General features: G+C 35.3%; 1 protein-coding gene across 1 annotated transcript in view; it reads left to right on the top strand.

Annotated features, from left to right (window-relative positions):
- Window positions 1–23,933, top strand: part of HMCN1 (hemicentin 1) — a 414,327-nt gene that overhangs the window by 136,755 nt on the left and 253,639 nt on the right. Inside the window, exons 5-8 of the mRNA XM_063104004.1 lie at window positions 7,661–7,832; window positions 9,837–9,943; window positions 22,190–22,310; window positions 23,661–23,924. Of these exons, the coding sequence (XP_062960074.1) occupies window positions 7,661–7,832; window positions 9,837–9,943; window positions 22,190–22,310; window positions 23,661–23,924 (664 nt within the window). The remainder of the gene's footprint in view (window positions 1–7,660; window positions 7,833–9,836; window positions 9,944–22,189; window positions 22,311–23,660; window positions 23,925–23,933) is intronic.

Raw genomic sequence — 23,933 nt, forward strand, 5'->3', positions numbered from 1 at the left:
AGTCCTTTGAGTTCAATGTTTATGTATCTGCCCCAATGACTAAGTTCTCCCCCCAAAATAGATCTAATCTCAATTGAAATTAAGTCTCTAAACCTTAGAACTAGATCTTAGACTGTAGCAAATTGTTCTTGGGAATGAAGTCTATATTTTTAGGTCTTTTGGGAAAAATCTTGCTAACTTTCATTAGGTGTATGCTATAGGGACTAATCAGGTTTCTACATGTCAGGTATAAACCAGACAATCTTGTATTTTAGCTTCCTTCCAGTAAAAGTTGAGGGGTAAGGAAAGCAGATTAGAACACACAAATACCTACTTTTCTTGGTCATTATAAATTAAAATTTATGTTGGTACTCTGGAATACTTTGGCTGACAGCCTCTTCTCTTAATTTTTTATTTAATGACTCTAAAGACTTGAAAGGAGACTATACCCATTTATTAAATGGGGAATTCCTTTGCAGTGTGAATTATTTCATATTCTAACTTTTCTATTTTAAGTAGTGTGTTGAAATACTTTTTTACGTAAAAAAAAAATTTGTTTAATAATGTAAAAGATTATTCTGTAGAAGAAAGAATACCTCTGTAAAATTGTTTTTTAAATGTACCCTCTTATCTCCCTATTAAAATCTGGCCAAACTATCAACCCCCCTCCCTCTGCATGTAATCTTCTGGAATTCATAGATGTCCCTGAAGCCATTTCATAGAACCCAGATTAGTAATTCCAAATTTGTCTGGGCTGGCATTTCATGTAATTACTGTACCTGCATGACTTATTGAATATGTATGTATGTACATATGGATAGATCAATAAATAAAGAATATGAATGGGGGGAAAGAGACAGGGCAAGGAACCTGTATCTTCAATAATTATTAAGTACCTGCCTAACTAGGGGTTGTTTTTTTTACTAATAGAGAGTCTGGGTACAGTTGAGACATTGTCCCGCTTTCATTGTAGCCTAGAGAAGGACCATAACTGGCATGTGTATGTTTGTATGTATGTGGAGTCTTCAAAAAGTTCATGGAAAGATTCATATTATCTTTTAATTGTATTTTTTCACAATCCTTTTGAAGTACCTTCATATGTTATGTACATGAGTGTATGTATGAATATTTATATATTTTTGCAACTTCTTTTCCTTTTAAAACTGGGAAGAGTTTCAATGGGACAACCAAACTCACTGAGATTTGGCCACTCTAAAATAAACAGGTATTTAGAAGAAAAATTTTAAAAATCAAAACATGAAAGAAACAAGTAAAAAAACCCAAGCAAACAAAAAAGGATTGAATAGGAGACATGTATGATAAAGTCAATCTTTTATATTTTTATTATTTTAAATAAAGCGTATTTTTGGCAAGCTAAATTTCCTGTCTCATTTATAACACATTGAAGTCGTGATACACAAGAATTTTATGAAGATAAGTGAATGAAGTATACTTTCACACTTTGAAATAACTAGCAGGAATGATTTCACCTTTCAAAAATGTCTGAAGTGTGCTTTTATTTTTTCAGCTGTTGAACATTATAACTTTCATAAAACCTCAACGAGAAGGTGTGGTAGTTTCACACAAAGGTCAGGTGATCTTTGAGCTGAAGTTGAGAGTCACTCTTTACCAATCTTCTGTAGAGTTTTCATTAAGCCCAAATTTCTTAATGTCCTTTCAGTTTTTAACTTCGTCCCCATATTCTCTATATTTTAGTTCCACTGGAAAGTCTTTTCTTTAAAAAAAATCATAACACACGAATTCTTATTTTGTATATCTTCATCATGAGCATTTATGGACTATACAATGAATCTCCAGCAGCACTTGTTTATTAGCACTTACTATTAGTAAATCTCACTGTATAATTATCCAAATTAAGTAGACACACAACACACAAAGAGTAATACAGATAGATATTATCAGGGGAAGACCTCCTCAGGAGGCCTCAAATGGTGACATTTCTTTGGTGGATTTGCCAAGATCTATAAACTATGACACTGGATTTGTCAGCCCTCTGAATGGATCCATCTTCAGGAATAGACTCAAATTAACCAAACCCACAGCAGTGTTGTGCAAAGTTAGGATGACAATTCATTCATCTTCAATGAGAAATTTAATTGCCACAAATCTAGACCACTCGTATTGGCATGAATAGTTTATTAACTGTCTATAGGCACATATAAAGCGGGGCTATATCATCATCTGAAAGTTGCCTGGAATAAACAATGAGAGACTTGTTCCAAGGCTCTATTCTGAGCCATCATGTATTGATGTCTGTTTCCACAGGATGATGTATATTCCTTGTTGTGTAAGTTCTTGGTGGGGAAGGGCTGCAAGAGGAGCTCCATGGCTTTAAATTCCATTATATCTCTTACCTGGATCTCTTCAGCTGGACTCCAGGTCTCTATTTCTGAGAACCTCCGTCATACTTCCAGCTGGATACTCAGAAGTGCTTATGACGTGTAAGCCACTTCTGAATGATGGGTTCTGTGCGATACTGCAGGGTAGGAATAAAGTTGAAACCAGAGGAAAAGGCTCTTCTAGTTATCCGGAGCAGCGTCTTTCTTAGCCAGGTCGTAGGTGAGTGAAGCCTGCCACGGCTGTCGTGTAGGGTTCACCACGAAGTGATCGTCTTGAAAAGGTAGCAAGTCTTTCTCACATCAAATACAGTGTAGAGGAAAAGCCTTTAATAATTCTGTATTGTTTAGTTCTTGACAGTTTGCTGTTAAAAGTGATAAAAAGCATATTTGTGTGCTTTTTGTCTTTTAAAATACCTGCACTGATTTTTATTTTTTACTAGCTATTATTTATGATTCACTCTTAAAAACTGCCATTTTGCCTGATGAAAATTCAGAAAATAGAATGTGAAAGACAAGATTATTGGGACCACAAGACAAGTGCTGCCTTCATACTAGTTGTGTGACTTGTGAACTTTGGCATCTGTGACTCATTTTTAGTCATCTGTAAAATATAGATAATCATACCTATGTACCTATGTGAAAGGGATGTTGTGAAGATCCATGTAAAGCTCTTAGACGTGTTTGTCATGTAATAAGCACTATAAAAATGCTTGCTGGTATTAGCAGTAATATTAAACAAATTTTCTCTAGGCTAGGCACCACTTGTCAGATGGGTAGCATTTACACTTAACCAACTTTTTGCCCTCGATTAATTTGAAAAATATGTATCTAGTGCTGAGAAGCATGCATTTTTGCATTTTTAAAAAACTGGCTTAATTCCAGAGATATTTTTTCCCTTGCATTTTTCAGTCAGAAGCTAACCAACCAAATTAACGAATAAAAATTAAATACAGCCTGATACTCACGTTTAAGACCACACATATTGATTTGAACCCTGTTCAGCTTTAATGCTGAAAATTCAGTGCCGAGTGACGACTTTGTCACAAATGAACACAGGGCCAAAATGCTACCTTTTAGCATAATCTTAACTCCAAGGGTAAAGATCTGATGTAAAATTTTTCCCTACCTCCCTCTCTACTTCCCTTTTTTCCTTTACTTTCTTCTTTTATCCCTCCCTCCACACATATTTAATTAGGAATCTGCTATATCCCATGCACAGGTTCAGAGGCTATAATAGTGAACAAGTCAGCCATGGCCTCTGCCCTCATGCAACTTACAATTTAGTAGGGAAGACAGATAAACAGCAACAGCAACAACAAAAATACAGATAAGTGCCTAATTGCAAAACACCTTACCATATTTCCCCTTTCCCACCAAGACGACAAAGGATGTCCTGGAAAAATTCATTTGGATGTAGTTTATTACATAAGAAATGCTCTTTCAAGCAGAGCTATTCTTCAAGTCCTGTTCTTGAAGATGTATGTGAAAATTCATTTCCATTCCTACTTAATACTATTGTATTTCACCATGCATAATAACGTGTGCTGGTTTTGTGCTTTTTAAAACAGTATATGCATCTCATTCTTGAGCTGAGTAGACATATGAACTTATTTTTATGTATTGATTATTACATAGGCTGCAATATCTTTAAACGAAGGAGTGTCTTCAGGAACACAAGGGGCTTAAATAAAAATCTAACCATTGAGCTAGAATCACTCAAGTTTTTAAAAAGTACAAGAACTCTTTCAAATATCAGTTTCCCCATGTATCAAATTAAGGAACTGGATTAGATAGATGCTCTTGAAGGCCCTTTGTAGATATAAACTGCTACATATCATTAGAAAATTATTTTTACGTGAAAACTGTTAATGCACTATAAACAGTTCTCTAGTGGTTTGAAAAGTTTATTGTAGTTTTATTCCTTTTGCCATTATAATAGAACATCATTTGCAATCTCATGAAAACATTTCTCATAGTTAGGCAGTTAGAGATTGTTGTTTTTTTATATCTGGCAACTTGATGGACCAGAAACCTCTCTTATGGTACATTCTATAGCTTGCAGTGATCTACTTTTATTCACATGTTGGTAGTATCTGTATTTTCTTATAAAATGAGTTGCATCTGTTTTCAGTTTGATTTTCCTTATAAGTGCATAAAAAAGTGATTTGAGACTCTTGACAGAAGTCTGCACTATGTCTTTCCCAACAAGTAGTATTATGATACATGGTAATCCTTTTGTGAAAGCCTCATAAATGTTGATGAATTGGAAATGGTATTTGGAGTAAACCAAAGCCAACTTACATTCTGTACCATTTAAACACACTTGTCTTATGAAAATGCAACTAAATTAGAAAAGCTTTCGTCTTCCTAAGAATGCTTAAGATTTAGTGATTTTTATGTGTTGTTAATAGACAATAGGATAGATTTCCAGTAATATATCATAACCTCTCTACATTGGGTTTGAAGGAAAGATGTATTTGAGGAATCACCCAGGAATATACTGTAAGTTTAAAGAAGGATGTATGTAACAATTGACTTCACTTCCATTTCTACTCAATGCTATTCATTTCATTATTTAAATTAGAGAGGCCATACAGTCTTCAAGGTACTTGTTTTCTAGTCGTTTTTCCTCCTTTTCAATTGAGAATCATTTATGACCACGTTATGTGTATTGCCCTTAAAACAAATGTTCTGTCCATTTGTCTGATTTCTGTTTGTCCTTTGTCCTCCTCAGTCTCTATTTTAGATGTTATCCTCAAAGTTATTATCAGTTAAATTTATCAAATGCTCTCTCATACCCTCTATTAATCCTTTCCATTTTCTTAAGTCGGGCAGACCCTTACAGCCATGTGCTGTGTTCACATAAAATGTCAACACTGATTTGTAAAATAGGTGTCTTATTTATGGTCAAATATTAATTACAATAAATCTGGTCTCTGTAGATATATGGACAGATTTGATGAGCAGAGTGATCCATTATCGTTCAAGCATGATAGATCACTAAGAACCTATTTTTCAAATAATAACATCTACTTCTTTAGACAATTACATTGATATATGCTTTATTTCATAACAAAATTCCAGGTGCTTTATAAGGCTAAAAATTGAGGAAATATATCATTTGAATTTTGGGTAATTAGCTGTAATCAATTTTGATTTTCTGCATAATTCACCTATGTTACCACTACAAGTTTTCTGTAATAATATGTCACTTTTAAGGTGTCAGCCCTGGGCTGGCCAGTTAGCTCAGTTAGTCAAAGCACAGCCTTGTAACACCAAGGTCACAGGTTTGGATCCACATATTGGCCAGATGCCCCCCCCCCAAAATAAATAGAAATGTGTCACTCCTTTACTTGAAGCTCTCCAGTAATTATTATTGGGATCTTTAGGGTAAAATCTAAGTGTCATGGCCAAACATTATGACCACTTGTTGTCTGGTTCTGACACAAACTTCCAGCCTCATCTTCTGGTTCTCTTTTATCTGAACATTTCACTGCAACTAGATGGAGTCACTCATGTTCGCAACTTATTTGTCGTACTAATGTCTTTGCATTTGCTCAGATCCTCTCTTCTGCCTAGTATGGATTTGCTAGTCTTGTCTGTCTTTCATAGCCAGATTGTTTTACTTTGTCTATGAAGCCATTGATGAAACACTCAAATTGGGGAAGAGGAGGTAATTTAGTTGTGGAGGGAAGAAACTAATGTCATTTGCATATTTACTGTGTGGAAGAATTGTGATGGCATTTTTGATCTATTATTTCAACAAGCACTCCTTGTTTTATGAATTCCTATAACATTCTTTTATTTAAGAAGAACATCATTTGTTATCATCATTATGACCAACTTCATTGATATTAGTACATGTCCCACCTATATTATGTTATAGAGCATTCCACTTAGTTTTGGAGATACAAAGAAATAGGAGATGTGGTTTTTAACCCTGGAGTAAAGGAAGGAAAATTGATGAAAAATAAATAATATATAATAAATGCTAAAAATTTCATAAGTACTAGTTCAGAGAAGAAGAGCACTTACCAAATATTGACTAGAAATAGGCTCATCAATACCTAGTACTGGAGGAGTACTTTGAATAATAAACATTTATTTTATGATAAACATAATTGCCTCACATTGTGAATTACATGATAATACGTCTTAGCTTTTTCCCTTACTCTTGAGGGGGGGGAAAAAAAAAGAAAGAAAAAGAATACTTTTAAATAGAAAATAACGATATTGCACATTATTTGTTGCTTGATTACTTGATTTGTGACTACCTCTACTGAAATTTAAAAAATGTTTTTGTATATTTTTAATAGCTTGACTATAATTTAATATCCAGCTCTGTTCAATGTTTTATGCCTAAGTACAAAAGAAGTTGTTCATGATGATGTACAATTCTGAAGGATAGGTGAACCAGAGAAAGGTGAGGTAGAATAAAGATTATCATGACTTAGAGCTAATTATAGTAAGATCAGCTAAGTACTGCCTGTCCTGACATGCGCTATTTGTCTAATGGGTAATTGTCTTTGCTGTTGCAGAACACTTCTGTGAATTGGAAGTTTTCCTTGTTCACAGTAAGGCATTAACACCCTTTTATAACCCAATTTCTTAATAGTTTCCTGAAGCCTATTTTTTAAGAATACACTACTATGATACCAACCTGAAATATTTTTTCTATTCTCTTTAAACACAGTAGTTACTTTTCTCACTTTCTTGGTACTTACTCATTTTATTGTAAAAATGATTATTTTGTTGACATGGAATTATTTTTCAACCATTAGTATTCTGTAATATATTACAATACACTATGTATAATTTCAATATATTATAATAAACAATAATTAATAAACCTAACATAGTGAAATTGGATGTGATACTTTGCTAAGTATGTATCTTTCATAAATTGCATCTGGGAAGAAATGAAATCCAGAAAGAAAGAATGGAGGAAAAAGGGATCTTCTAATTTTGGTCCTACTATTTTTTTTTAATAGATTCTTTCCATTTCTCTGAGACATAAAAAACTGTATGTAATATCTCTGCGTATTTCACTTTACCAGTTTTTGGACACTGTAGTCTCATTTGAATGTGTTAATCCAAGGTATAAAAAGTAGAATTTGAATGTGGGTTAAGCTTGCTTTTTATTCTGAATCTACAATAACTGGAGGTAGGAAAAGTCCTGTCTTTACTAATGACTGAAATAAACCTCACTCCAGTGCAGTAAGTGCCTGAGTCATGGAATTAACCAAAGCACGTGAAATAGCAGTAGCATAAAACTGTTGTTGTTTTCTGATACAACTCACAATTCTCTTTTTCTCTTATAGGTGTTAAAGTGGGTAGAAGAAGCAGTGCAGGCATCCAAAGTTCACCTCTTATCCACAGATCATTTGGAACAGGCTGTAAATACATGGAAAATTCCTTTTGATCCTAGCTTAAAAGAGGTGACTGTGTCTCTGAGTGGCCCTTCTCCAGTGATTGAAATTCGCAATCCTTTAGGTGAGACATATTGAATGTCACGTAATAAAATACAAAAACCATGGAGGGTAAAAGACTTTTTGCACATTTATTTATGTCAAGTTAATGCTAACTTTAAGAATAAACTCAGTAAATTCAGAAATGGCTAGAGAAGATGTCTAAAAAAGAAAACTTTTTTTAGTCCTAAGTATTGTTGAATTAACATGGGATTCAAAAAGCTAAAACTGCAAGACTGACTGTTTAGCTCAGGTGGTTACAGCACAGTGCTGATAATACTAAGGTCCAATACTTGATCTCTGTACTGGCCAGCTGCCCCCCTCCCCCCCCAAAAAATCAAGAAGCTAAAACTTCTAATATTTCAATAGATCAGGTTAACTGTAGTTAATTTACAAAAAAGGAAAATATTTAAATATAACCTGAAATTACATTTTTTAATAAATTTGTGAGGAGATATTTCACAGTAATTTATTCTGTAAAATTCAGTATTTTATGTTATCTTTAAATGAATCACACTAAAAAACTCCTTCTAAAACACCTGCCTAATTTCTCACTGTATTATTTTCTTAATAAGGTTTAATTTACAAGGAATGTAGTTAAATTTATATTCTTAGAAGAGGAATGTTTAATTTACTTTGTTTCTCACTTACTTATACTTTATAACCATAATATTTGCCTGATTCCATGGCTGGTTGATAATTATTATAAGACTCATTGAAAAGCAATCTAGTAAACACAGAAATCTCATTTTTCTTAATATTTGCATTTAGAAATATTTTTTAGCTATTGTTATTTGCAAAATAGTTTTATTTTCACTGTGGCTTTAGCATATGTTGCATATTTTTTCTCTATTTGTGAATATTTATAAATGGGGAAGTGGGTAACATGCTTTCTTACTTTGAGTCTTAGAAGAAAATAACTAACTCCTAAAAGAAAACAGTATATGAAATTGTCCTCAGAGGCCACATCCACATTAGCAAATTTGTTAAAATTTACAAAGCCATGAAAACCTCTTTTTCAAGACTTCTACAGGTTTGGCCTCATAAGTGGGTTTGTCTGTCGAGGTAGCATTTTGCTGTAATAGCATCCGTGCTATCCAGGAAAGACTTGTATTTTTCACTACCTGGATACTTAAAAGTTCCTGAACCCATTGCATTGTTCCTACTACTTAAAAAAGTTATTGGGCATACAATGATTGCAAAAAGTTTTGATTCAAACATAGGGTGAATATAACTTACTTGTTTATATAACTGCAGAAATAGTCCATAGGAGAGCCAAGAATGCAGTGAATAACTCAACTATGGCTTAATTCCAAATTTGCTTTTCTTCCTCCTTAAGTTCCAACTATTAGATACTTTAGATAAATCTCAGGTCAGTAGGGGATGGTATCATACTACCTCATTACACTGCCTCTTTTAATTATTTCTATGACAGATAAAAGCCTTCTCCTGTGATTCATGGAAAAAGTGGTCAACGTTTTGCATTCTGTGCGAAGATATGCCCAGGGCTCTCATGTTAGTAATACCTTGAGTGATGTCCAAAAAGACATTTATTCTGGTTTGCTATGTTTGCCATCTATTTAATCTAAATGTCTCTAGTGACTGCACCTAATTTCTGGGTAGCCATGGTCATTGGTATCTAGGCTGGCTTTGAGAATGTGATTACAGCCTGCCAATTGTTATTTTCATTTTACAATCAAATCAGCATAATAAATGGGAATCTGTTACTTCAGGTTCAGTGCCCAGAAACCCTAACGTTAAGTATACTTTAGATATAAATAAAATAATGTTTTGAGCTGTGGGCATAAATGACTATCAGGTAATGTATGCTGGAAATGGAATGTCCTTCATTTTAGTCACAGAATAGAAAACAAGGGCTCTTTGGATTAGTTTGCAGGACACTTTTCTAAAATATGTCTCTGTGTTATTTGAAATTCGATCATTCTCTTTGCTTTATGTAGTGTTAAATCAGCTTATATACATAGCCAGGAGAAAGATTATGCTTGTTACCTTTATGTCTGTCTTTCAGGGAAGCTGATAAAAAAGGGATTTGGCCTAAACGAGCTATTAAACATCCATAACTCTGCCAAAGTGGTGAATGTAAAAGAACCAGAGATTGGAATGTGGACAGTGAAGGTACTGTCATTTCACCAAGTCTGTTATTTTATTTTGATGTTGGCCTGTTTTATAAAGTGTACACAATAGTATATTTATATCTATTCTTGCAGTCATGGAGAGCATGTTTAATAAAAAGCAATATAACACTGAATTTGAAGGCAGTGTTTTGATCACATAGATTTGGAAGTGTCAAGTTTTGATGACCATGAATGTCATCAATGCCACACAATACTCATAAAATTCTTGGATAGTTTTCCTATCATCAAATCTGTAGATTGATTTTATTATCCAGCTCCTGCTTCCAAGATAATCAGACATGGAGCCAATAGAGAATAATGAATGATTAAGGCCACAGACTGGTGTGAAACTGCCTAGGTCTGAATCTCAAAACCACTGCTTAATGGCTGTACTGCCTTGAGAACAACTTCTCTGTTCCTTGCTTTCCTTTTCTGTAATGGAGGGATGGCACTATAGTCCTTTACTTCACAGAATTGGACTGAGAATTAAGTTAAGACGATACACATTATATACTTAACATAATTTCTGTTACAAAGCAAGCACGCAAGTACTGTTGGCTGTTATTATTTGATGAAACTCTATTCAATTTTTGAAATTTACAATGTAACTCCACTCAAATTCTAGGATATCAGTTCTTTATTCTCAGAACTCTAAGCCCTGTAAGGAAAATAGAAACCGCAGGATGAATGTTTTTGATATGGATACTATGAGATAAGGGCACGGGTGAAAAGGCAATGTGAAAGAAAATCTGGTAATCTCTTGGTGAATGGACCAGAAATGGTCCTATCTACCTGTGTTATTCACCCAGTTCCTTGCACGTTAAGTGCTCAATATTTATAGAATGCTTTAGACTGTCAATGATGAAGTGTTTTGCTGCTATGATATTTTAAATAAATGTGGCCAAATTTGATGGTATAGTTATTTTGACCAACTTGCCCAATATATGACTAGTGTTGAGTCTGATGTTCTGGGACCACAGTAGGAAGGAATTTAAGAAGTGTTGAATATCTTCATCCCTCAATTGCTTTCATTTAAGCACAACCCAAGTCAGCAGTGTCCTGAGCTAGCAAGTCCACTCAGGTAATTCGTTCTTGCTTTCTGAATATTAATGTTAAGCTATGCATTATCGACTGTGATGCCGTTCTTCCATACTGTTAGCAATTTACTGTGAAGTATTTGAAGCTGTTTCCAGGTGATTTGGATCACTACCAGTGGTATTTCCTTTAGTAAAACTCTTGGCTGGAGGAGGGATGTCACATGACTGTACCTTGTACTTAACACTCCTGTTCGTTCAGTCGTCCACTCAATAAACATCTACTGAGTGTCTGCTCTTGGCCGTGTTCCCTGCTACTTACTTAAGGCACATGGAGCACATTTTAATTGATAATTAGAGCAGAGAAGTATTGAGAATTAGTCTGTGAGTGAGGGGAGTCATAATAAAGGTCTGATGCAACAAGAACTCTGTTTAGACGAGTCTCTAAGCTCAGTCTCCTATAATTAAGGGAACAATAAAAAAACGCAGTGCCAATTATCATGTTATCTTAAATGTGTATCTAGTCCTCACCAAAAGAACCTCCAGGTCTGATTTAGGGCATTTCTAGTGCACAGTTAGTGGTAACAACAACTAAACAAAGGATAAGCACTGCATTGCAACTTAAATACAATGAACTTATTTTGCCTCCCCTATGAAATACTAGAAGAATGCATGAGGTTGATGCAAAGGAAAGTGAGCTGAATCTACCTATATAAATATTGCTGCTGACTTTGGATCTCCCTTTTGGATGGGTAATGAATGATAAACGTTTTACATGTGTGCTTTCTCAAGAGGGGAAATGTCTGAGATTAGATAGCATATCCCTGTGCTATCTCCTGTGCACTCCCCTATCTGGGAAATGTCTGTTCTACCGGTAGAATATCTCTGAATGTTTCACATAACAGTTTTTTATCCCACATGTGGAGAATAGTCTATCAATTATTTGACCTTAGTGTGGTATTCAAGGACCACCCAGTTGAGCCTCAGCCAATATTTCTAGTTACCATCCATCACTTGCCTTTACACTCCATGCAAATACAGTTTTGTACTGTCCCCTGTCCCCAACCACATTCTCCTGCTCTATACTTTCTTTTAAGCTGTTCCTTCTCCCTAGAATGCCCTTCCTTTCAGTCTGACCTGTAACAGTCCCCCAAGGGTCAACTCAAATGGCAACACTTTCATCAAGCCTTCTCTGGCTTTTTTTTCTTTTCTTTTTTTTTTTTTCTGTAAAATGCTCTCTTCTCCTGCTGGCTTTCTATTGCCATTTTTCTGCACCTTCCTTTTGGATTAATTTCTCCCTTACATCATTTTTATTCCTGTTCAGAATTTCTCTTCCTATTTTACTAGAGACCATATTTTGTCACAAGTATATGCCACAGTGCCTGAAAAAGAACTATATATTTATAGATAAAAATTAATATACTTATTCTGAGTATATCTAGAAAAGCAGGCAGAAGAATTGGTTTTTTAGCCTACAGTTGGTGTACTGACAAAGAACGCTTTATTCTGTCCATGATTTAAAATGCTGTGAGAGTAACAGTTGCTTTTATTTTGTGGTTTCCCTAGTAAGTACTTTACTGTGACATATTAGGGCATGTTCTCTAAATGGAGACAGTAAGTCAACTCATTTATATAATTCATATATATGAGACAAATGTTTTAGGTTGCTTCTGATACAGGTAAAGTACGTTTTAAAAAAGTAACTGAAAAGAACATAAAGTTTTATTAGAAACAGAAGAGAAGATTGCTTTGTGCCCCAAGTTTTCATTTTTAGGGAAGTTACAAATCCTGGATCTTACTCCTAAGAAGCACTATGAATTTTCCATTCAGACAACTGTATCTGTATATAGAGTGTTTGAATATAACCATGAAAACTCTTGGGCCAAATTTTGTCCTCTGTTCTTTAAGGGAAACTCCAGGCAAAAACATTAAATAATTGCCAACACCCAAAGGGTTTAGGTGGTACAAAATGTTCAATTGGTCTAGGATTATCAGTGTGATCATGTTATTTAACACATCCCCTGGGGTATGTTTCCACTGAGTAAATTTGGATAAACTGTCCTCAGATAATCTCCCAAGCATAGAAGGGAGTGTACACAACCACATGATTATATTGAGATTCTGAGACTGTTAGAAATATTTTGGTTTTGAATAGTTATGTTAGTTGCCAGAGCTTACCAATGCATTTTCTGCAGAATAAGGATATTTTAGAAATCACACTCAAGTACCATAAGCTTGTTTAGAAATCATAATCAAATCAAGAGGACCACACAAGATTATTACGCTGGCCTCCATTCTCACCTGTTGACTTCCTTGAATAAGCCTGTAGGCTTACACCAGGTGTGTTATTTGAGTGGATTAGGTGACACATTAATTCAATGTTTTGAGTTAATAGAATGCTTTGTAGTGGATTTTTCCTGGAAATTTTCCCAGTTATTCTGGCCTGCCAATATAGACTGTCAACCAAATGGAATGCTTCCCTTTTAAAAGAGATATCTGTGCACTCGGTACAGATACACTTAGGTATATATAAATGTATATGTGCGTGTGTGTGTACATATATTTAAATAGAATATGTTCTATGCCTTGGGTATATTTCTTTCCTTATCACATTTCTCCAAATGTGCAATGGCCAATAAAACAATGATATTTAAATCTAGCTGGCCTTATGTCTTTGTGTCTGAGACAGTGCTTAGCTCTCAGTAGGTTCTCAGTAAATGTTTGATTGAAATCATCATATTTTTTTAATTTGTAAAGAATGGCGTATCATTTAATAGCAAGTACTTTGAAAAGAACTAGACATCTATTTGAATTCAGGATCCATTATTTAGTGTTTTTGGTCTCAGAGAAGTTAGTTAACCACCCTAAGTCTGAGGAAAATTGGGAGAAATAATAGCTATTTCATATAGTCATGATTAAATGAGATATTGGTAACATGCTTAAACAGTTTCTGACACATGAATAGGCTAAATAGTTAAAGTAGTTATTCTACTGAACATATGTAAATTGTACATTGTATTTAAACCAGCTCTATCAATCAGATTTTAACTCAGTTTATAAGCATGTTTCACAGTTAGTGCTAGGAGGAATTTTCACTGGATTAATGCAAGAAGGTTAATTTCTCATTAATGTTACATGTCCCCCGGGGTTTGACAGGATGTTCTGCTTGACACAGTCACTCAGAGACCCAAGCTGATGGAGGTTCCACTATAATTTAGAACATACAGCCTCTTCAGTCACTTTAGTTGGGGAAGAGACTGGAGAATGTGTGAGTAAATGAAAAGAAAGGATTTATGTTACTTCTCTCTCATCCCAGAAGTGACACACTTCACTCCCTTTATAACCCATTGACCAGATTATTATTGTGGCTTAATGGGGCTGGAGCTGATTCATAGTGGCTCACGGAGTCAACTATGTGCTTCTCTTCCCAACTCTGTGTTTGGTGACATCACTCTGGGAGTTAGAAATCAGCCATGATGGAAGTATTTATACCATGGAAATTGGAAAATGGCAAAATTGGGGCTTTCTTTTTTTCAGAGAGGAGTTTAGCAATACCCAACTAATCCGACCCCTCCTAACTGAAAGAGTACTTAGAAATACAGAATAGCAAATGAATAGTTGGAGAATATTATTGTCTTCTATGCCAGAGGTTTTGAATCTTCCCAGAGATTATATTAACCCAAAATACTATATATAGACTTAGGTACTATAGAAAGAGAATTTATCTTGGAATAATTGCCATTTAACTTGCTGTCTAAACCTGTAAGTAATCATTTCTTTGAGACTCTCTTTCTTCATGGTGCTATAAAATCATCTTTGGATGTAACAGGATTATATGAGATAACATGTGAACATACTTAGCATAATGGAGCTAGAAAACTCAATGAATTCTTGATGACTGGCATTAGCTGGCATTTGAGGGGAAACTAAGGAAAAGCATCTACACCAGGCAGTTGGATGGCTTTATTGTTATTTATTAACTCTACTCTTATTAAGTGCCTATTGAGTAATATTCTGTAGATGATTAGGCTGACATAGTTACTGCCCTGAAAAGAACTTCAGTATAGGCAAGTATTTAATAAGTTGTTTCCCTTAAACTAAGAATTAGATTCATCTGCAGTAGAGCTGACCAGGACGATCTGAGCTGAGATCTCAGAAGAGCAACTCACGTCCCCCTGGAGCTCTCCATGGTGCTTGCTAAATGGTGGTTTAGCCTGTCTTGCTCCTGCATTCCTGGTAGTCTCACTCCAATTCAGAAACGTAGATTCTGTTCACTGTGCTCCTTCTCTTTCTCTTACTACTTTGTAGGTCAAGGCTACCCATTTGCAATTTCAGGAGGCCAGTATACAGCTAGTGTAATCTCATCTTTGCCAAATCCTGACCTTGACTCAGCCCTGCTCACACTGTAGCAGCTTGTGTATTCCTGACTCAGATCCTTCCACAACTTGATAAACACGCTACTCCTCATTCAGAGTAGTAATGCAGCTCATTATCAACTTTTAGACATCATATGATTAAATCAACTATTTGAAACACACTCTCAGAATTCCTAGCCCACATAAACCCTGTCTAATGTCTAGTATCTAGAAAATTGCCTGTTATGCTCTTGAGTCAGTATGCTGCTCCTTTATTTCCATCTTCTTAACTACAGAGCCATGAGGTTAGGGTAGTTCTATGCAGGAGTGATACTTCAAGATATTCGGTGGTGAAGAGATGCTTTTTGGAGCCATATTCTAATTTTAATATAACCTACAGGTTGAATCTACATGATATAAAAGACAAGAAGAAAAACATTAAGACAGTAATTTTGGCTTCACTAGTTTTATTTTGTGTATATAGATAATGATGCTAAGATGGCTAAAATAATCTGGAGAGAAAGGGAGGGGAAAAAGATGGGCTGCCTCATACTAGCAAACAGAATACAGCAACACATACGAAAAATTATTCATCACGATCAAGTGGGATTCATCCCAGGGATGCAAGGTTGGTTCAACATATGCAAATCAATAAATGTGATACACCATATTAATAAACTCAAACACAAGGACCATATGATCATCTTGATAGATGCTGAAAAAGCATTTGATAAAGTTCAGCACTCATTCATGACAAAGACCCTCAATAAGTTAGGTATAGAGGGAAAGTATCTCAACATAATTAAAGCCATATATGCCAAACCCACTGCCAATATCATCCTGAATGGGGAAAAGCTGAAAGCTTTTCCTTTAAGAACAGGCACTAGACAAGGATGCCCACTCTCACCACTCCTATTCAACATAGTGTTGGAAGTACTAGCCAGAGCAATCAGAGAAGAGAAGGAAATAAAGGGCATCCAGATTGGAAAAGATGAAGTCAAACTGTCCCTGTTTGCAGATGACATGATCCTATATATCGAACAGCCTAAAACCTCTACAAAAAAACTCTTGGAATTGATAAATGATTTCAGCACAGTAGCAGGATACAAAATCAACACACAAAAATCAGTAGCATTTCTTTTCTCCAATAGTGAACATGCAGAAGGAGAAATCAAGAAAGCCTGCCCATTTACAATAGCCACCAAAAAAATAAAATACTTAGGAATTGAGTTAACCAAGGAGGTGAAAAATCTCTATAATGAGAACTACAAACCACTGCTGAGAGAAATTAGAGAGGATACAAGAAGATGGAAAGATATTCCATGCTCTTGGATTGGAAGAATCAACATAGTGAAAATGTCCATACTACCCAAAGTGATATACAAATTCAATGCAATCCCCATCAAAATTCCAAAGACATTTTTCTCAGAAATGGAAAAAACTATTCAGACATTTATATGGAACAATAAAAGACCACGAATAGCCAAAGCAATGCTCAGCAAAAAAAATAAAGCTGGAGGCATAACACTACCTGACTTTAAGCTATACTACAAAGCTATAATAACCAAAACAGTATGGTACTGGCATAAAAACAGACACACTGACCAATGGAATAGAATAGAGAATCCAGAAATCAACCCACACACTTACTGCCATCTGATCTTTGACAAAGGCACCAAACCTATTCACTGGGGAAGGGACTGCCTCTTCAGCAAGTGGTGCTGGGATAACTGGATATCGATATGCAGGAGAATGAAACTAGATCCATACCTCTCACCGTATACTAAAATCAACTCAAAATGGATTAAGGATTTAAATATACACCCTGAGACAATAAAACTTCTTAAAGAAAACATAGGGGAAACACTTCAGGAAATAGGACTGGGCACAGACTTCATGAATACGACCCCAAAAGCACGGGCAACCAAAGGAAAAATAAACAAATGGGATTATATCAAACTAAAAAGCTTCTGCACAGCAAAAGAAACAATTAAAAGAGTTAAAAGACAACCAACAGAGTGGGAGAAAATATTTGCAAAATATACATCTGACAAAGGATTAATATCCAGAATATATAAGGAACTCAAACAACTTTACAAGAAGAAAACAAGCAACCCAATTAAAAAATGGGCAAAAGAGCTAAGTAGGCATTTCTCTAAGGAAGATATCCAAATGGCCAACAGACATATGAAAAAATGCTCAACATCACTCAGCATCCGGGAAATGCAAATCAAAACCACATTGAGATACCATCTAACCCCAGTTAGGATGGCTAAAATCCAAAAGACTATGAACGATAAATGCTGGCGAGGCTGCGGAGAAAAAGGAACTCTCATACATTGTTGGTGGGACTGCAAAATGGTGCAGCCTCTATGGAAAATGGTATGGAGGTTCCTTAAACAATTGCAAATAGATCTACCATACGACCCAGCCATCCCACTGTTGGGAATATACCCAGAGGAATGGAAATCATCAAGTCGAAGGTATACCTGTTCCCCAATGTTCATCGCAGCACTCTTTACAATAGCCAAGAGTTGGAACCAGCCCAAATGCCCATCATCAGATGAGTGGATACGGAAAATGTGGTACATCTACACAATGGAATACTACTCAGCTATAAAAACGAATGAAATACTGCCATTTGCAACAACATGGATGGACCTTGAGAGAATTATATTAAGTGAAACAAGTCAGGCACAGAAAGAGAAATACCACATGTTCTCACTTATTGGAGGGAGCTAAAAATTAATATATAAATTCACACACACACATACACACATACACACACAAACCGGGGGGCGGGGAGGAAGAAGATATAACAACCACAATTATTTGAAGTTGATACAACAAACAAACAGAAAGGACATTGTTGGGGGGGAGGGGGGGAGGGGGGAGGGAGGGAGGTCTTGGTGATGGGGAGCATTAATCAGCTACAATGTATATCGACAAAATAAAATTAAAAAAAAAAAAAATAAAACAATTCTACAAAAGGAAAAAAAAAAAAAAAAAAAAAAAAAAAAAAGATGGGCTGCCTCTCTGCTTTCCTCAGTTACAGAATTAACTGAATTTTCTTTGCCCCTTAAAAATCATTGCATCATTTATTTCTCCTCCAACCCCAACAGGTCCATAACTTGACATAATCCAAAGCTTTCTCCCAACATTTCTGTGGTTTCCTGAAAGCTTACTTTCTTGTGGTATCCTTGCCTTCTGATGGTTTGTGTGTTGATTCCAACCTTTTGTACCTTGATGTAGGGCAAAACTCAGCACCTTCAAAATTTTGCAGGAAATCCTGCATTTTGTGAATTCAGTAGATTTACCTGCAGATTTGGGGGTTATGTCAGAAGCACCTTGAGCCCTTCTGCTCTCTCCTTATCCTCCTTCCCCTTTTGGTCTCCTCATTATGTTTCTCTGCTTCTCTCCTCTGGAAAGTCCCAAGATTTCCGTATTACTCCCCTTCTATTATGTAGAGCAGTTCAGCATATTTCAACTTTTACCCTCAAACCAGCATAATCGAATCCATTGGGATCCTCATGAGCAATGCATGGGGTAGCTGTAGGGTTTAGTTTCTAGATCCTCACTGAGTTCACACCCCAGCTCTGCCACCTGCCATACCTGTTACTTTGGGCATGTTATTTAACCTCTTTGATCTGTGAGATGAGGATAATAATAGTACTCTCTCATAAGTGACAAGTTATGTAAAAGATTAACCTTGTTATATAGTGTACGTTTTTGTATGTTAATACTTCTTTCTCCTTTTTCGTCCAGTTACTGGTTGGTTTTACCATCATTATGCATAAAGTCTTTTTATTTCTACTTCACTAATATTTTTTAAAAGGGAGCTCAGATAAGAAAAAGACTAAAATAATAGCTTACTTTAATAGATAACATACTGTTGGCACTTTCTCATCAAGAAATTTAATGCAATGTGTAATGTTTCTAAGGTATTGTCCAAGTATTGTTGTAATTCTTTTAAGAGAATGATTAAAGAATGATAAATACATTGAATTAACAATGTTAAAAATTAACAGAGGTCATTTTTAACTAAGTTAGTTTAAATTTTTAATTTTTCTTACGGTTTTAAACCATGATTTTGGTTTATTTGTGATGTCACTTGTTCCCATCACCTTGGTTAATCTAGATTTGGATGTAATTGTGTATAAAAACTGACTCAGTTGGAGATATCTTTTATTTACCAGTCCTTTCAAATTCTATGAAGGCATTCCTACTGTTTACAGAATTATATAGAAACTTGAAATTAAGATTTTTGTTACTAAACTTATTACTCTTCATGTTTTAGCATTGCTCAGACAACAGTAAGCCTACGTTCTTACTTCTATGTAAGTTAATTAGTTAATGTGGAATTTTAATTTATTTTATGGTAATTTTACATAAATTATAAGGGGCTTCCTATTCATCAAATCTGCTTTACTTTTAATGTGTTATTTAGCAACAGAAGAATATTTTTAAACACTTGCATTATTTCTAATTTTCTTACTCCGATATTAAGTATCATTCTTTTAAAACAATTTTGTGCACAAAACACTGGCAGATGTTTAGCACTTGATAGCAGTAATTTGGCAAATTATGTGTCGTATTTGCCCTTGGTAACCTTGACAGTTGTTTTATCATAAGGGGACTTTCTGAGCAACAAGGCAACTAACAATAATATATGATGTTAGTGAATAAAACTATATTAACTCATCATAATATTGAGACTTCTGATTGACTTACATGACATTAGTAGGAGATAGTATTATCAGTAAAGCTCTGTGTTATCTAAAGAAGTTGAAATTAGATTTAGCAAGGTTTAATATAACTCTATAGGAAATCCCTCGTTTACAATTGGGTCATGATCAATAGTTTCCTTTTTTTATCTGTTATTTGGTATTCATCACACGTTCTCCTTTAGAGACAAAGTAATAAGTGGTTGTACTGAGACTCCTACGCTGATGTGTACAATCTTTTGTAACCTTTATGATAAAGAATCATAACAACTAGCAGCATCATTTATGCTAAGAATATAGCAACACTGTTTTCATGATGATATGTTTGTTTTCTGTTCTCCCTCACCTTCATCTTCCTTACCTGTGAGTTGCTGTAGACTCGACTCAATGAGGAAGAAATATGGTAGCAAGAGGGATATATCTCCTCATCCTTTATCTCCTCATTGTCAGATTATAAGAAGCCACAGTGTAGTCTGTGTAGTTGGCAGAGCTTTGGAGGTGGCCCGTCCTCAGCCATCGTGTAGCTTCATCTGGCTATTCGTCAGATTAAAATTATATATATGTATATAAATATTATATGTGTATGTATAAACTCATATATGTACATTTTATATATAACACATTTTATACATAATAGAAATATATATGTCTAGTATATTATATATATATATATATTTCTAGTGCATCCTGTCATTGCTATGACCTAAATGTGTGCCTTATCAGTGTTGAGGTGGAGATCTGTATTTAGTGTCCTGATGTTATCATGTGAATGCTTTTATTTCACTCCTTTCTCCTGCTTTTACTTAAATTCCAGTATTATGCAGTCATTTTATTTCAAGACAGAGTTTTGGTGACCAGTGTAATAAAATAATGGTGAACTCTTGTTTGTAAGTCTTAGGTGGTTTTGGAAATGCAGACTCTTAGACTCCAATGACCAGAAATTCTGATTCAGTAAGTCTGGGCTGGAGCTCAGGAGTCTGGATTTTTAACAAACAACCGAAGTGATTTTTTGTGGGTGTAGGTGGTCCTCAGATCATCCCTGGGGTAGAGGCTAATTCTGAGTTACCTTAGGAGATAATGCAGCACTGTCGTGGAGAGCCTGGAGCCTCACCTTGGATTAAAACTCCACCTCTGCAATTAGCAAACCTTGTGAACTTGGACAAACTATTGAATGACTTGGTGCCTAGACTTCTTTGTCTATACAGTTGCAATGATGATGATATCTCCCTCATACGGTTATAAGAAGGATTAAATAAGTCTATGTATTTAAAGAGTCTGAGCACAGAGGATGTGCCAATAAACATTAGTATTATTATCTTACCCTGTGGCCTTAATACTAATTATTTATTATTTATGCACATATAAGTCCCTTTAGTGCTGAGTTTATCATTCAATACTTAGCCTAGTCATCACCCTCTTTCGGAAGTTTTAGCTGAACAACAGGCTACTCTATGCTTCTTTTATGTATATCTATATATCTTTTATGTGTATCTATCACCGCATTTATTGCATCATATTAAACACTTCTGTTTCTTCATCTGTCTCACTCAATGGCCAGGAGCTCGTTGAGGATGAAGACCCTATTTTACTAACACTTGTGTTTTGAGCATGGAGTACTTTTGCTAGAACATTGCCTAGCTGAGGATGCCGGTTGGAAAATGGTCAGCTCTTGTGCTTATCCTGGCTGTAAAATCCCAGAGGCAAAGAAAAAGGAAATATTTTCCAGAATTGAACCTGAATGGTTTTTGTGAGAGAAGATTGCCATTCATTCATTTCATCAATATTTGATGAACATCTATCATGTGAACAGCAAGGGATGAAACATCCACGCCCTCATGGAGCTTGTACAGATTTACTTTTTGTCCATTCACTAGTGACTAAACTCGTATCTTTTACCATTGGGCATGCATTATATTACTGAACTGTATATAGATTTGTCCCTATGGAGCACGTATTACAAAACTTACATCTGAAATATAGAATCACAGTAAAATTCAGAACGCCCGGGTCAGAGCCTTAATTATTGGACATCAATTCTCATTAAACATAATGCAGTTTCCCATACTAGTTAGTGCTCAGGGTGACCAACATCCTGGATCAACTGCTGACTGGGTTTGTCGTTGATCGTTTTCAGACCTCTAGTGGTGGAAGGCACTCTGTCCGTATCACTGGCCTCAGTACTATTGATTTCCGAGCTGGCTTTTCCCGAAAGCCCACCCTGGACTTCAAAAACACAGTCAGCAGACCGGTGCAAGGTTTGTATGTGCCTCTTACTTAAACTGGCGTAATAGTTTTCCAAGTAAAAATATTTCTCAGACTGTCTGATTTTATAATTTTGTAATCTTCAATTAAGTTGAGACGCATAGCATCTTTATTTTTATTGAAACATAATTGTTTATACATATTTGTGGGGTACAGAGTTGAATGCCAATGCCTGTGTACAGCGTGTGATGATCAAATCGGGATAATTAGCATGTTCATCATTACAAAATATAATCATTCTTTGTGTCCATTAACCAATTTCTTGCTAACCTCCCTCCCCCTCCCCCTTTCCTATCTCTAGTAACCACAGTTCTGATCTCTCCTTCTGAAAGTTCATCGCATTACTGTGATTGTCTCTTTCTTTCGCTCTCTATTTCTTTATTTATTAGCTCCCACTTAGGAGTGAGGGCATGCCGTATTTCTCTTTCTGTGCCTGGCTTATTTCACTTAACATAATTTTCTCCAAGCTCATCGATGCTGCTGCGAATGGCAGAATTTTATTCTTTCTTATGGCAGAGTAGCATTTCATTATGTGTATATACCATATTTAGTGCTTTCTTGGCCTTGGCCCTTTTTCTCAAAGTGTAGTCCCAAGACCAGTGATATCAAAATCACTTAGCGGGCTTGTTAAAAATTAAGATCCTTGGCCCCCACCCCAGACCTCCTGGATTAGAACCACAGAAGGTAGGTCCCAGGAATATGTACCTTAATGAGCATGCTAATTTATTTTTATACTTACTAAATTTCAAGAACTACTAACTTAGGTCTTGAGACTTTTCTTACTAAAATCTATAAATTGTCCTGTCAAGGTAAAATGTATGAATAGAGCTGAAAAATTAAAGATACTGTGTATCACTGTACGTTCACAGATGAAATTATTGCTGATTTTAAAACTTATTCATCCTCTTATTGTATTCATACATTAAGATTTATAGTTTTATAGCTAAAAAGAAAGCTCAATTCTACTGTGACTCAAAATTTTTTCTGCTTGTAGTTTGTTTATTTTTATTGTTGCAGTTTCTGGAGCATACAGAATAGTGAATCTTTTAAAATATTCATGTAATCAAACTTCGCATAACACAATATTTCCAATTCTAATTTTTCTACATATAAATGTAATTAAAATACTATAAAATAATTACTTGGGATTTCCTATGTTTCTCTGATTATGCATAAACTGTCTTTTAGGTAGAAAAGATTCTACAACTGGTCCACAATTTGTAGAGCAGTTTGTACTACTAATCCTTATAGTACTTATATGTTATTATAGTGCAAATACTTTTTTGATATACAACCTCAATTGCACGTTACTTCTAAATGATAACAAAGTCTTTCTCTTGTAGGAACACCTACCTACGTGCTGCTGAATACTTCCGGAATTTCCATTCCAGCTAGAGTAGATCATCTTGAACTTCTGAGTGTCTCAGGCAGTTCTCTCAAGACTATTCCTGTTAGATATTACCCAGATCGAAAACCTTATGGCATATGGAATATTTCTGATTTTATACCTCCAAATGAAGCTTTCTTTCTCAAAGTATCAGGCTATGATAAGGATGGTTATCTCTTCCAGAGAGTATCGAGTGTTTCCTTTTCTAGTATTGTCCCAGGTGAGACAT

The sequence above is a fragment of the Cynocephalus volans genome, chromosome 8, assembly GCF_027409185.1.
Source record: "Cynocephalus volans isolate mCynVol1 chromosome 8, mCynVol1.pri, whole genome shotgun sequence".
Classification (NCBI taxonomy): Eukaryota; Metazoa; Chordata; class Mammalia; order Dermoptera; family Cynocephalidae; genus Cynocephalus; species Cynocephalus volans.